The 13,166-nt window shown below is 36.1% G+C and overlaps 1 protein-coding gene across 1 annotated transcript; it reads left to right on the top strand.

Moving 5' to 3' along the window:
- Nucleotides 1–3,940: 3,940 nt before the first annotated feature.
- Nucleotides 3,941–13,014, top strand: LOC110692886 (pre-mRNA-processing factor 19-like). Its single transcript, XM_021869967.1, has 18 exons — nt 3,941–4,110; nt 4,232–4,317; nt 4,680–4,751; nt 4,842–4,904; nt 6,961–7,047; nt 7,531–7,681; nt 7,750–7,871; nt 8,344–8,460; nt 8,698–8,793; nt 8,885–8,947; nt 10,054–10,128; nt 10,654–10,758; nt 10,945–11,061; nt 11,161–11,238; nt 11,333–11,429; nt 11,675–11,726; nt 12,280–12,350; nt 12,487–13,014. Exons 1-18 carry the CDS (start codon nt 4,098–4,100, stop codon nt 12,600–12,602), a joined length of 1,581 nt encoding a protein of 526 aa, XP_021725659.1. The 5' UTR covers nt 3,941–4,097; the 3' UTR covers nt 12,603–13,014.
- Nucleotides 13,015–13,166: the final 152 nt, after the last annotated feature.

Raw genomic sequence — 13,166 nt, 5'->3', positions numbered from 1 at the left:
ATAGGCTACCTCATCCGGTAACCCTTGAATCTGTATTCTCATCAGGATAAAACGCCTGATGTAAGAACGAAGCCCCTCCTTCTCGCCCTGCTGAATTGTTCCTAAATCAAGGGTCGTCTTCTTTGCAGGGATGTTCATGGCGAAGTTGGAGGTGAATAAGTAAGCAAGCGTCCTGAAGCTATTTACACAACCAGTCGGCAGGTTGCCGAACCATTGTTGTGCGATTCCTTTGAGAGTCGCTGGGAAACACTTGCACCAGGTGGGATCATCCAACCCTTGAAGGTACATCAGGTTGGTGAAGGCCATAAGATGGTCTTCTGGGTTAGTAGTGCCGTCATAGGCGCCTACTAATACATTTTTCACTTTGGCCGGCTGAGCGACTTCAGTAATTTCCTTGGAGAAAGCCGACGGCTGTTCACCAAGTCTAAGCAACCGTAGCTGCCAGTCCATAGGTTGGACGTTTTTTGCTGCATGTCCACCAAACGGAGGTGGCTGCAAAAAATACTGTTGTTGCGGCACAAACGGTAAGTTTGGTACCGCCTGGTCACTATGAAAGCCAGACTGACGGGAGGTGCCGCCTGACTGACTCTCATGATACGACTTCGTATGCCTCATTGAGGTATTTCGCAGACTGTCTTGGAAGTTTGAAGTAGAGGCCGACTCTGACAATCGGACACTCTTCTTCTGCTCTAGCAGTAGCCGAGCGTCTGTGTATGATTTCCTCGACCCGTCCGCCTGAATATGACGAACAGGTTTCCTATTTCCTGGAGTAGGAAAACGGTATTTTGTGAAATCAAGGGCAGTCGGCTCCCGCTTCCTAGATTTAGGATGAGGAGTCGCCTCTCGCCCTTGAACTGGCTTCCTCTTCAGTGAAGTGGAAGGTTTCTTAGCCGACTGCTCCTTGTCCAGAGCAGGCGGCTTCTTGTTGATCAACTCTTGAATTTCTCCCTTGAAGTCCCTCATGAAGGTTATGAGTTCGTTCCTTGTGATGGGAGCAGATCCATCAGTCGGCTGCTGCCGAGCAGGCGGTGCGCCTGCTGGCTCGCTTCCTGTTTGAAGATGTTCCCGTTCCCTCCTTTCGGTATGACGGGTACGTCGGGCCCTTAGGGTCCCGTCTGAAGCTGTGTGAGCTTCAACTTCAAATTCACTTTCAGTATCGTGGTCCGAATGAACTTGAGGGTCGTCTAGGGGACGCCTCTCTTCAGGAGTCGGTACAGACTTGGATGCCATCTCAGAAGTACTCTCCCCACAGACGGCGCCAAATGTTTCGGGGTTTTCTGATGTCCTGCGGGAGAGTTACAATTCCGAGACTGGAACCGGACGCCTGTACCTGCAAAACAACGGAGACTCCTGGTAGTGGGAGCTCCGCCTCCAACGGTCAAGTTAGTACTTGATTAAGGAGTAATTAATGCGGAAATTAAAGTGATTGGGTCTCTCTAGGTGAGAGTGTTTAATGTAGGTAATCTGCTTTGTTAGCGTGATCAACCTGTTATCTCTGTGTAATCAATGTAATCAATGTAATCAATGTGTAATCCCCCCTTAATGAGGATTAAGGGAGGTATTTATAACCTTGGGAAACGTGCCAATCCTAGGTTTAGGTTAACCTAGGGCTGATTGGGCTTCCCTCGGAAGTTGGGCCTGGGTGGCCGGTTTCTCCATTAGGCATGGAGTATGCCACGTATCATGACATAATAGGTCCAAGGTGGACGAATAAGCGCGTGCCACGTGGCAAGCCCTGACAGTTCCAACTGGGGGACACTTGGCAGGACCTGATTGGCCCACGTGGCGCATTCCGATTGGTAGGAGCAAAATCCCCTAATCAACTTTATTTGCAGCAAATGTTTTCTTTCCTTTTATTGGTTGTCATTTCTCTCCATCTCTCTCCTCATCACATGTTTTTTTTTATATTTCTCTCTCTATTTACCATTCACATACAAATTTTGTCTAGGAGTCCGTGTTGATGTTTTTGTTGCACATAATATGTAACGTAAGTAGTATTTTTTTAAAAAAAGTTAAAGGTTATCAATTTTGTCTTTCGTTGAATTGGATCTTTCCAAACGAGCAAAACAAACTAGCCTAACTGCCTAAGATATACTTTAACATGAATGACAACGATACAACATGTTGTATAAATGGATTATTTATTCCGATTCCTGATGTAGGACACAAATATTTCTTAAGCTCTTTAGTGTAACAAAATAGCCTTGATGTAACATGCAAACAGTACAGGCGTACAACCAATTGATAAAATTGTTTTTTCAGATACCCGATCAGCGTTTGTCTCACACATATATTCCTGGGCGGCATAGTGTCTATTCAAAAGTTGATATGTTGATTCCTTCAATTCAGCAAATGTGGAACTTCAAACACGCACGGTTAGAAGTACAAAAAAAGGGTAAGGAATCAAAACATGAAGATAATGAAGTAATATGGTTTAAATTAAGTAGTTTCAATTTTTTGACTTGTGATTTGCAAAGGGAATGTCGTTGCACTATGCACTGGTCGACACGCGTAGAGGGGTCACCTTGGATTGAGAATCCAAGTACAAAATTACCGTACATTTATGCTTGAACAATGAACATGAATAAATAAAGGTGAGTTGAAATACTAGTAGAAATAAAAATTTGAAAAAGAAGATAGTGAATAAGCCTTGATCATCTTTTAAGTCTTAAAAAGTTAAATTTTTATACTAGTCTACCACTTAATGAGAACATTAAAAAAATCAATTAAAGAATTCATGTACAACACATAGTGTTCTTATTGGCTGAATGTGGAAAAATATTTTGTTTTCGAATAAAATTTCTCAACCTTAACTCTTATTTCGGAGGGAATCTAAATGCATATGTATCAATAATTCATTTTCTTAACATTTCTAACGGTAAAACTCGTATTAAAAAATGCTCAATTAGTACCAATGAGTAGTGTAATGACAATGTGTATTTTAATTATTAATATTAATAATTGTTGAAGTTGTAATGTGATACATACATAATAAGATCTTCAATTTCTCCCTATCGATTTCTTCCAACTAATGTAGCGTTAGCCAATGGTTTCACCCAAATGCCTTTCTCCATGTCTCATTCTTTCTCTTTCTCATCTAGACACTCGAACTTTTACAAAAGCATTCAAGAAAAAGTTTAATACTACAACATGTTATGTGTTTTACTAAACACATAATAAGTGCAATTCTATGTTTTCTTTCATATTCCCTTGCTATTCAAAATCCCAAGACTTAAGGTCTGTTCTCATTTGATTGAAAATGAGCTGAATTGAACTAAGCTTATTAAAATTGAATTGAACTAAAATGAATATTTTATAAGAGAAGAAAATTAGGAGTTGAATTGAACTGAACTGAACTTATTAGAGCTGAACTGAATTGAACTGAAAATAATCGTATGAGAATATACCCTTATTACTTCCTCTAACAATTTCCCATATTGTAGCAATTCCCCCCCTCTTCCAAGACACCTCTTTATTTTATACATGTCTTCTTTTGGAGATTGATTGATAAAAGGAAAAATCTCACCAATATGTCAATATGAAACCCTGTGTGCAAACCAAACTCAGTATAAATTCCTTTAAACGAATAATTTGTAGTGAATTTGACAATATAGATCAAGAAACTAACTCCATCGAACTATGATGCGAACGAAATTAAATCTCAAGTCTTAAATTTCACCTTCAAACTTTACCAACTAAGCTAGTTGACATCCATAAAAAATCTGATGTTGCCATATCACATAATAAAAAATGAAATACCAATTTGATTAATTACAAATTTACAACACTATAATCTTAAATCTTAACCCTTAATGCAAATTTGATAGATAGATTGACCAATTTGACTAGATCACTAGATACTAATCTTAGGTTTGAAATATTGAAATTGAGCCCAATTTAACATGGAAATGAAGTAAATGACTCAAACTCGAGTCTTTAAAAAAATCATCAACAATTTCTTTTTAATCGCCCGCTTTTCTCTTTCTCTCTCCTCCTTTCTCCCTCCTCTGCTGCCGCTCACTCTCTGCTACGATTCTCGAATTCGTCTTCCTTCCATCTTCGGCTGAGCTTTCAACTATCTCTGCTTCTTTACTACAATGAATTGCTCAAGTAATTCTCATTTTCTCTCTCCTCGTAATATTTTTTTTTTTGGTTTCAATTTTGTTAGGGTTTTTCTCGGATTTTTAGGGTTTAACTTTGTTCGCTTGATTTATTGATGTTGTTGTTGTAGTTTCCGGTGAAGTACCGGAAGAGCCGGTTGTTTCCAAGCAATCTGGACTTCTTTTTGAGAAGCGACTCATCGAACGTCACATTTCGGTACTCTTTTTCGACGCAATTTGTTTTTGATATTTTTTTTAGGGTTTTATTGTTTGATTTTGATTACTGTTGAAAGATTATAGTTTTAAGTGTGAGATTGCGGTTGAATTTTGATATCAATTGAACTTGTTTGATGCCCACATTTCACTGGCTGGAGTATTGGATTGTTGTGGAATTTTATTAATGTAGTTCGATGCGATTTTTTGAAGTAATTTGGCTACCGGATTTTGACTCTTTGTATCGGTTTGCTAGGGTTTATGCATTGTTGTTTAGGGTTTAGTTTTTAGTGTTATGTGAGAAAGATAATTTTTTTTATAATGTTGAAGTGTTTTGATGGATCTTTTTGGGTGGTGTGTTTGAAGGATTATGGAAAATGCCCGGTTACCGGAGAGCCATTGACCATGGACGATATTGTTCCGGTTAAAGCTGGAAAGGTATTGGCGTTGCTCATTAGTTTTTTTACTCTCTTTGTTGTGTGTTGTTATATTTTTACCCGGATACTTATTGGGTTCTTTGACTTGCAGATTGTGAAGCCCAGACCTGTTCAGGGTGCTAGTATTCCTGGGATGATTGGCATGTTCCAAATTGTATGTACCTATTCTGTCTCATCACTTTAGTGACAAGTACTATTTTATAATGGATTATCGTTGTGTTAGAAATTTGGTCAATTTCACAAACTTCTGTGTATTTTGCTACCTAAATATTATACTGCGTAGATACATACATTTTCTTATGACGCTTAGTCAAGGAATCCTACCAATCTATTATTGTTGATGCATTAAGCTGTAATTGATTAGTATTCCAAGCATTAAGTTCTATAAGGATTTACGGAGTATATTTTACAGTGCTCTGTTGTTTGATGGATGAATGGACTTTGTAAGAAATATCTCAGCTATTTTTTTTTTTTTTTGAGATTTATTTTGGGGATAGGGATTTCATAAGGGCATTTCTGTGCATTATCAGTTGTCAATTTCAAAGCCGATTTTTTTTTGAACAATTCTGGTAATTATTTGATTGGATCTTTAGTTGTTTTAAAGTACGAATCATTAGTACTCCGCATGTATCTAGATGTCTAGTGTCAGGTGTATATAGCAATCTACTTTTATCCTGGCCTTCTAGATTGGTAAGGAGTATGTTTGGCAAGGTATATAGAAGGAAGAGTGATAGGAAAAGATAGTCAATTTTGGCCTTTATCTTTACAATTTTGGCTAGGTTGGTCATGTCTGCAACAATCTTTTGCAATAACCTTCACTCTATTACGCTTATTGTACTAGGTCTTTTTTAAGACCGTCCTCTTCTGATTTAAGTTGATGAAGCTCAAGATGCTAAGCGAAAGATTAGGGTTTGTAGTCAATTAGTTGTGTTTAGGTAGAGGGGGGTCACACCTAAAAAGTGAGCGACTTTGGCTCTAAACATGGAGGAGGAAACCGTCTTTTCTCTGTACGCGGTGAAGGGAATGAAATTTCTATGTTGAGCTATGGTGTTAGACATTTGGATATGTAAACACATTGGTGCCCATATGTGTCCTATGAATTATGTCATTTATTGCACCTTTTGCAATATTTGTTTGATTATGGGTGTTGGCTTTGTTCCTTAGCCTAGTTGTTCACAATTGTCATAGTTTTGACTTGCCTTGTAAGAGTTGTAACTATAGCACGTGTTGGTAAGGATTGAAAAAAAAAGGTACTTCCTCTTGTCTTTTTTAATCGCAACATGAGTAAAAGGTACTTCCTCTTGTCTTTTTTAATCGCAACATGAGTAAAATGCACTTTTCTCACATGGTCCTTTAATTGTCTTTTTGAGATTTTCACAATAGAAAAATAAGTCATGTAGGGTCTTATTAGATTTGTCTCGATATATATATATATATATATATATATATATTTATATTGGTGAAGATATACTTTTACAATATTAACTTATACTTCCTCCGTTTTGTTTTAGATGCAACACACCCTTTAACGCGGTAATTAAGAAAGGTGGGGTTTACATGATATAATAAACTTTAAAATAGGATGAGTGGTTGTTAGGAGTGTAATTTAGTGGGTCATGTGCTTTAAATAAGGGATATAATATATTTTTTTCCTAAAGTAACTTTCCTTTTATAGTGTGTTGCAAGTATTGTGATATTTTCTTTTTAGGGAAGTGTTGCAAGTAAAAGAAAACGGAGGAAGTAATAATTTGTACTCAAGTATAATTACATATACAAATGGTGTAGAATGTGCATTGGCAAGCATGAAAACTCCAACGTTTCAATTAAGAAAGAACATAGGAAAGTATTAGCATGTTGCAACTTGCAAGCACAAAAAAAAAAAAAAAGGTCTATTTGATGAAATATGGTGTTGCAATCTGTAGAACTTCTGGTTGGACATCATTTTTGTATGTTAATATCTAAACAACTTGTAGCCTAAAATTTTATTCTAAACATATGATGTCCCTGTCCCTTGTCTTATTATCAAATTTGAGGATTTGTGAGGTATTCATCTGTCATCTTAGTACCCCTGTTTATAAGCTACTAATCATCATTGTTTTTAGTTATATAACCTTTGATGACTTTAATCAAATTATTTTATCTTGAGAAGAAAATATAAGAATTCTCTATCTCGTGTGTTAGCTTCTAATGATTGTTACGTTGAAATTCAGGAATGGGATAGTTTGATGCTTTCCAATTTTGCTCTGGAGCAACAATTACATACTGCCAGGCAAGAATTGAGCCATGCTCTCTACCAGGTATTAGAATTTGTCTTTTTGTATGACCATTTGGGTTTTGAAGTTAAGTTATGTCGGCTTTTCACTTTACCTCAGATCCTTTACACTATCATGTAATGGGCATTTTGATACTTTTGGAACAAAAGCATAAATTTAATATATTGTAAATTGAGTTTGACACTTGGACACATACTTTATCTAATATGAGATTTATTATTAGTCTATAAGAGGTTAGGGGGCAAATACCTGATTCTGGCTTAAATTAAAGTCATTTGTGGCAGGATATGCTTGTTATTGACTTTTGAGTGATTCCTAGTTTTGAAGAAACAGGTCAAGTGTCTGAAATGATCTCCCAATGTTTATATGTTTTTTATTGGATTTTATAAATTGATATATTATGTATCTATCTTCGATTTTACATTATGTGCCGAACTTCATTTGATTGCTCTTTCTTTCTGTCATGAGGATTATGATTGTAAACAAGTGTATGATTTCTGTCTGCAGCATGATGCTGCTTGCCGTGTAATTGCAAGGCTAAAGAAGGAGAGAGATGAGGCAAGATCGCTTTTGGCTCAAGCAGATGAGAGGCTCAGACCTGTGTTAGGGGCAACAGGCATTGCAGTACATCAACCTGCATTGAGCAATGGCAAAAGAGGTAATTTTATTATTTCTCTTTTTCCATTTCACTGATGGATTTTTGGACTGAAAAAATGTGAATTGCAGTTTCTGAGGAAGAGACTCTGGGCCCTGATGGAAAGAAAGCCCGAATGGGAATTTCTGCTGATACTATCGCTGAACTGACTGATTGCAACTTAGAACTTTCACAGCAGCGTAAAAAGAGAACGGTATGTTTTGTATAATAGTATATGTGCTATAATATGATCTTTATCTCTTCCGTTTTGATTTAGTTGCTACGGCTAGAATTTTGCACTAATCCTCACTCCACTTTAACTTTCCTTAACAATATCGTCATGTGGGGTCTTGTTAGATTCGCCTAGACTTATAGTTTAATTATATTTAAATTTTATAATTGCTACCTTTTGATAATTAGATATACAAGTGTTTGAAACCACGCATTGGCAAACGTGAAATGAGAAACGATGCATCTTAATAAAAAACAGAGGAGCTATATGATAGCTTTTGTGTTTCATTTTTTTAAGGCTATGATATAAATCTTCATTAGAGAGAACGCTTTAATTTTCTTGCACTTGATACTATTGGGAGATTTATTGTGTTGAAGCAGAAGCTGAGTTGTCTTAATCTCTCTTAATTGCTTGTCTGATATATATAGTTCTTCTCTGTGGTATTATCTTTCAGATACCTTCTACCTTGGCTTCTATTGAGGATCTGGAGCGCTACACGCAAATCTCTAGCTATCCCCTTCACAAAACTAACAAACCGGGCATTCTATCTGTTGATATCCAATATTCCAAGGTATGCTAGATACACTTTTTGGTGCTACAATGCTTGCAATTTCACTTTTAGTTGTGAATATCAACATTATTTTGGGGGGCTGTTGTAATATTTAATAATTCTGTCTACTCATGACCATCCTTTTGATTTTAAGTGATTCTAACCTCTGTTGTTTTGGTGTATGTGTGGTTCATATTTATTTATTTATTTTTGTGTTTCGAATGTCGTTTTCTGATGTATGTTTCCATGTTTTTATAGGATATCATTGCGACCGGGGGGATTGATACAAATGCTGTTGTCTTTGATCGACCTTCTGGACAGATTGTATCTACACTTAGTGGTCATTCAAAGAAGGTCTTTTTTTTATGCCTGGTTTTGCAATGTAGAAACCATATGAACTAGTAAATGTTAAATTAATTTAACCTCATTGCTTTTTTTTTTGCAGGTTACCAGCATCAAAATTGTTCCACAGGATGAAAGTTTAGTTATAACTGGATCTGCAGACAAGGTAGTATTCTATCAGTTGTGATACACGCCCTTTAAACACACATTTCTTTATTATTGCAGAGAGTCTTTTACAGTCATTTGATTAATGTAATATGTATTGCTTGAACTTGTAGTGATTTTTTTATTGTATAATTTTCTATTGTGAGATTTTTTTCTTACTTTTTTCTTGTACTTTAAGCTTTTAAAATCCTTTCCTGTTTCCATTGCTTTTTAAATTATTTTTTTTTGGGGTAATGATTGCCATCAATTTCAGATTTTTTGTTGCCATTCTGATTGGAAGACACTGCAGTTGTGCAACTTGTTTTAACTGCAATTAGTTTAGTGCTATTCTGTTCATGTTACAGTGTTCAAATTTCAGTGCTTTGTAGTTGTCTTCCCTTTCGTAGTCCATTCTGTATATCCATTTTTTTTTGTTCTATTACACTTATGAATTCTTTTCTACATCACATTAGCAACACTGCCCTCTTGAAATATTAGTCCTGGCAATAATTGTTGTTATATCATCATCCTTGTATATTTAGGTTCATTTAACATTCTGGACTTTTTTGGTTCTTCAACTCCAGATTTACTTATCTTTGTTGGTCTGTCATGCTTCCAAGCTATCTGAAAATTAAAAAAGTTTGATGATTATATAATACACTTTTGATGTCTAGTAAATAGTTTGGCAGGAGCACATTGCTTCGATTTGGCTTGGAATTGTTGGCTTCATGTTGGGTCATTTTTTATCAAAAGCCCAGACTAATTTGTTATTGAGCCAAATGTTCCAATATGATCCATTTTGTCGTTTTAGTCATTCTGGCTGGATAAGAATGGGCATATTTTTCAGCTATGTTATACAGACACTTGTATTAGTGTCAGGTGCAGATACATATCCGAGTATCTGATGTCAAGTATGGCAATATTAGACATTGGGGCACTGCCCTTAATTGGACACAGATGTGGGAACACGGCATAAATTAAGCATTTTCCTGTTCTTATAAGACTTTTACCATGAGTTCTAACGTATTAATGCATTCATATTTCACACTAACATGATTGGCGATTCTTGCTGAAAACTTATCTCAAGCCCATTTGTTATTATTTCTTGACACTTGTGTGCTCTAACAGACTGTAAGATTATGGCAAGGATCAGATGATGGTAATTATGATTGCAGGCATGTTCTAAAAGATCACACAGCAGAGGTAAATTATCATTTAGTTTTTCTTTGTTTCCTCTCTTTGGGAGTAAGGCTGTGGCTTTGTTGTTTGTTCTTTGCATCCTCTCTCTAAATTGAATATATGCGTGCTTGGCTTTTTTCTGGTGCTTTTGTCTATATGCTTCTCAATTATGTGTTAGCAGACTAGGATTATCTTGCTTTTGATCATTGAGCTAGTTGCACCATGCTATAACAGTTTTTTTCTGTTGTTCTGGTAGAAAATTATTGGTGTAAGATATTTTATCCGTTTTCATTTACTTGCAACTCACAACTCTGGCGCACACTTTAAGGAGTGTTTGTTTTTAAGGTTTAAAAGCATTATAATTTTTTTGTATGTTCCAATATGATGATTATTGTTCAAATATTTACTATCAGCACATTAGTTTTGAATTGGAAGCTATTGGAGTATAACATGAATTTTTACCTAAGGTCTGATATGCTTTTTAAACATGGACATTTACTCTTTGAAATACAAGCTGTAATTGTGTTGCTATCTATTAATTTGTGACAGGTGCAAGCTGTTACCGTTCATGCAACTAACAAATACTTTGTAACTGCTTCCCTTGATAATTCATGGTGCTTCTACGATCTTTCAAGCGGTCTCTGTCTCACACAGGTTTTTGTCTGCCAACTCTAAGCTCTCTTTTTTTTTTTTTTTTTTTTTTCCTTCTCCCTTGAACGATTTCTCAATATTTGAATGAAGTTGAAAATTGCAATGAGAGAGACACTTAATGGCTGTATAACTTGTATTGCATGACTTGCATCTCCCTGATTACCTGTGTCGTTATCTTATGTTGAACAGGTGACAGACTCTTCAGGGTCAGAGGGATATACATCTGCGGCTTTTCATCCGGATGGTCTCATCCTTGGAACAGGAACAACAGATGCTCTTGTCAAGATTTGGGATGTTAAAACTCAGGTAGAACCTAAGTAGATAGTTGCCTTTTGTTTAGCTCTAACCCACTTTGGTTTTCCTTAACCTCCCACTTAATGTGTGTTATTGTATGCTGGTTTGCAGACTAATGTTGCCAAATTTGACGGGCACACAGGTCCTGTTACAGCCATGTCTTTCTCTGAAAATGGATACTTCCTTGCGGTAGGGTCCTTATATATAATTTTTTATTTTTTTGGAACTTGCCTGTTGTGTTAACATAATTGTTCTGCTCTGATTTATCTCTGAAATTTCTCAGACTGCAGCTCATGATGGTGTAAAACTTTGGGATCTGCGTAAATTGAAGAATTTCCGGTCTTTTGCCTCTCCTGATCCAGACACACCAACTAACTATGGTATTTAAATAATTTAAATTGAAATTTATCCAATCTCAAATCTTCATTCAGAATAGGAGTTTTTTTTTTGTTAATCTGGAACACTTGCCTTTTCTTTTTACCTTGGTGATGGTGGTGCATTTCACTGTGCAACTTGGTAAAACTGCAAAACTCTTACCTTTGATGGAAGCCTATTGTTATTTATTTGCTAACAATTTACCAATCTGTTATAATTGGATTTGTATTAATTGATTTGACTTCCACAGTTGATTTCGACCATAGCGGGAGTTATCTTGCAGTTGCTAGTTCAGATATAAGGTCAGTGTGTATTTAATCTTTGTAATATTAATAATACTTTGTTCCTCAGTTTTTTCTCAGACGAATTTTTTGGTAATGAATTGATGACGGATTGATTCAACTCCTACATTATCTAGTTGACTTGGGGGCCTGGGTTGGTTTGAATTTTGATGGAAATTAGAGGGAATAGGAAGTCAGCAATGACTTGGTTATTATTGCCCATTAAAAAATTAATTGACATAATGTCAACCTATGTTAAGTGACTTAAGTCAGCTCTTTTTTTCATTATTGAAACCTTCTTGCTGAACATGTGGATCGGGGATGATCAGTACAGTCTTTATTTTTACATGGGCTAATGAACAAAGGTTTCTCCGAATGACAGTTTCTGATATCTATTGCCTTACCCCATGTGGTGGCTTGATTTTGGTGGTGGCTTGATTTTGGGAAGGTGGTTAATCAGAGTAAACATTATAGAAAATCCATGTTGGAATTGATTTCTATTTCTTTTTTTTTTTTTTTAAATTTATTGTAGTCGTTATATTTATATTGCTAGCTATACTTTTTAATGCTGCAGAGTATACCAAGTTGCAAGTGTCAAGTTAGAATGGAATCTTATCAAGACCCTGCCTGATTTGTCCGGCACAGGTTTCCTATTCTATTTCTCTTTCTCGATTCACATCTGCCATGCCCTGTATTGTATTATAGTCCAAAGGGCTAAGGGGCTTCAACACAGGGTTGCTAATGTTCAATTTTTACCTATTTATGGGGCCTTAAATTGCAGGCAAAGCCACCTGTGCGAAATTTGGTCCAGATGCAAAATACATAGCAGTAGGATCATCGGATAGAAACCTTCGAATATTTGGCTTGCCAGGGAATGATGGTGCTCCTGAATCTTAAGATGCAGGCGAAGTGAATGACTCTTATGGTAGCAAATGTGGTTACGTCCATTTTAGGGGGGCATGAGCGACCCTCGGTCCTGACAAAGACCCTGAGCCCATCTATTCAATTCTTACCTTCTGGTGCTCGAAAGTTTAAAGTGAAGTTCAACCAATGGTTGTTTTACTGTTTTATGTCAATTCATGTAAAAGCGGTAGAGATGTATTTTTTAAATGTCATGTATTCTAGAACATTAGTATAGGTGTATCTGATGACCCGAGGTATCAGAATTTTTTTTGCATATTGCGATGAATTTTGAGCTTAAGTGTTCACTAAAGTGGTTTGTCATAGTTTGACCTGTGCTTTAGGAATTCAACGAGAGATTATAACTAAATCAAGTTCTAAATTTCTAATCTCAACCAGTATTTCGTGATGCGTGTTTCTAATATTCTAATTTAATCTCACTGTAATTCTCCTTGATTCCGATCCAACTAAAGTAAGGTGCATTATTTTCTTGTGTTAAAAGATCAGAAGCTTATTCTTGATCTCATTGAATTTCAATCGTATACTTCTTTAAGCTCTATG

The sequence above is a fragment of the Chenopodium quinoa genome, unplaced genomic scaffold (assembly GCF_001683475.1).
Source record: "Chenopodium quinoa cultivar QQ74 unplaced genomic scaffold, ASM168347v1, whole genome shotgun sequence".
NCBI classification, from domain to species: domain Eukaryota; kingdom Viridiplantae; phylum Streptophyta; class Magnoliopsida; order Caryophyllales; family Amaranthaceae; genus Chenopodium; species Chenopodium quinoa.
This window is presented reverse-complemented; position numbering and strand designations above follow the sequence as displayed.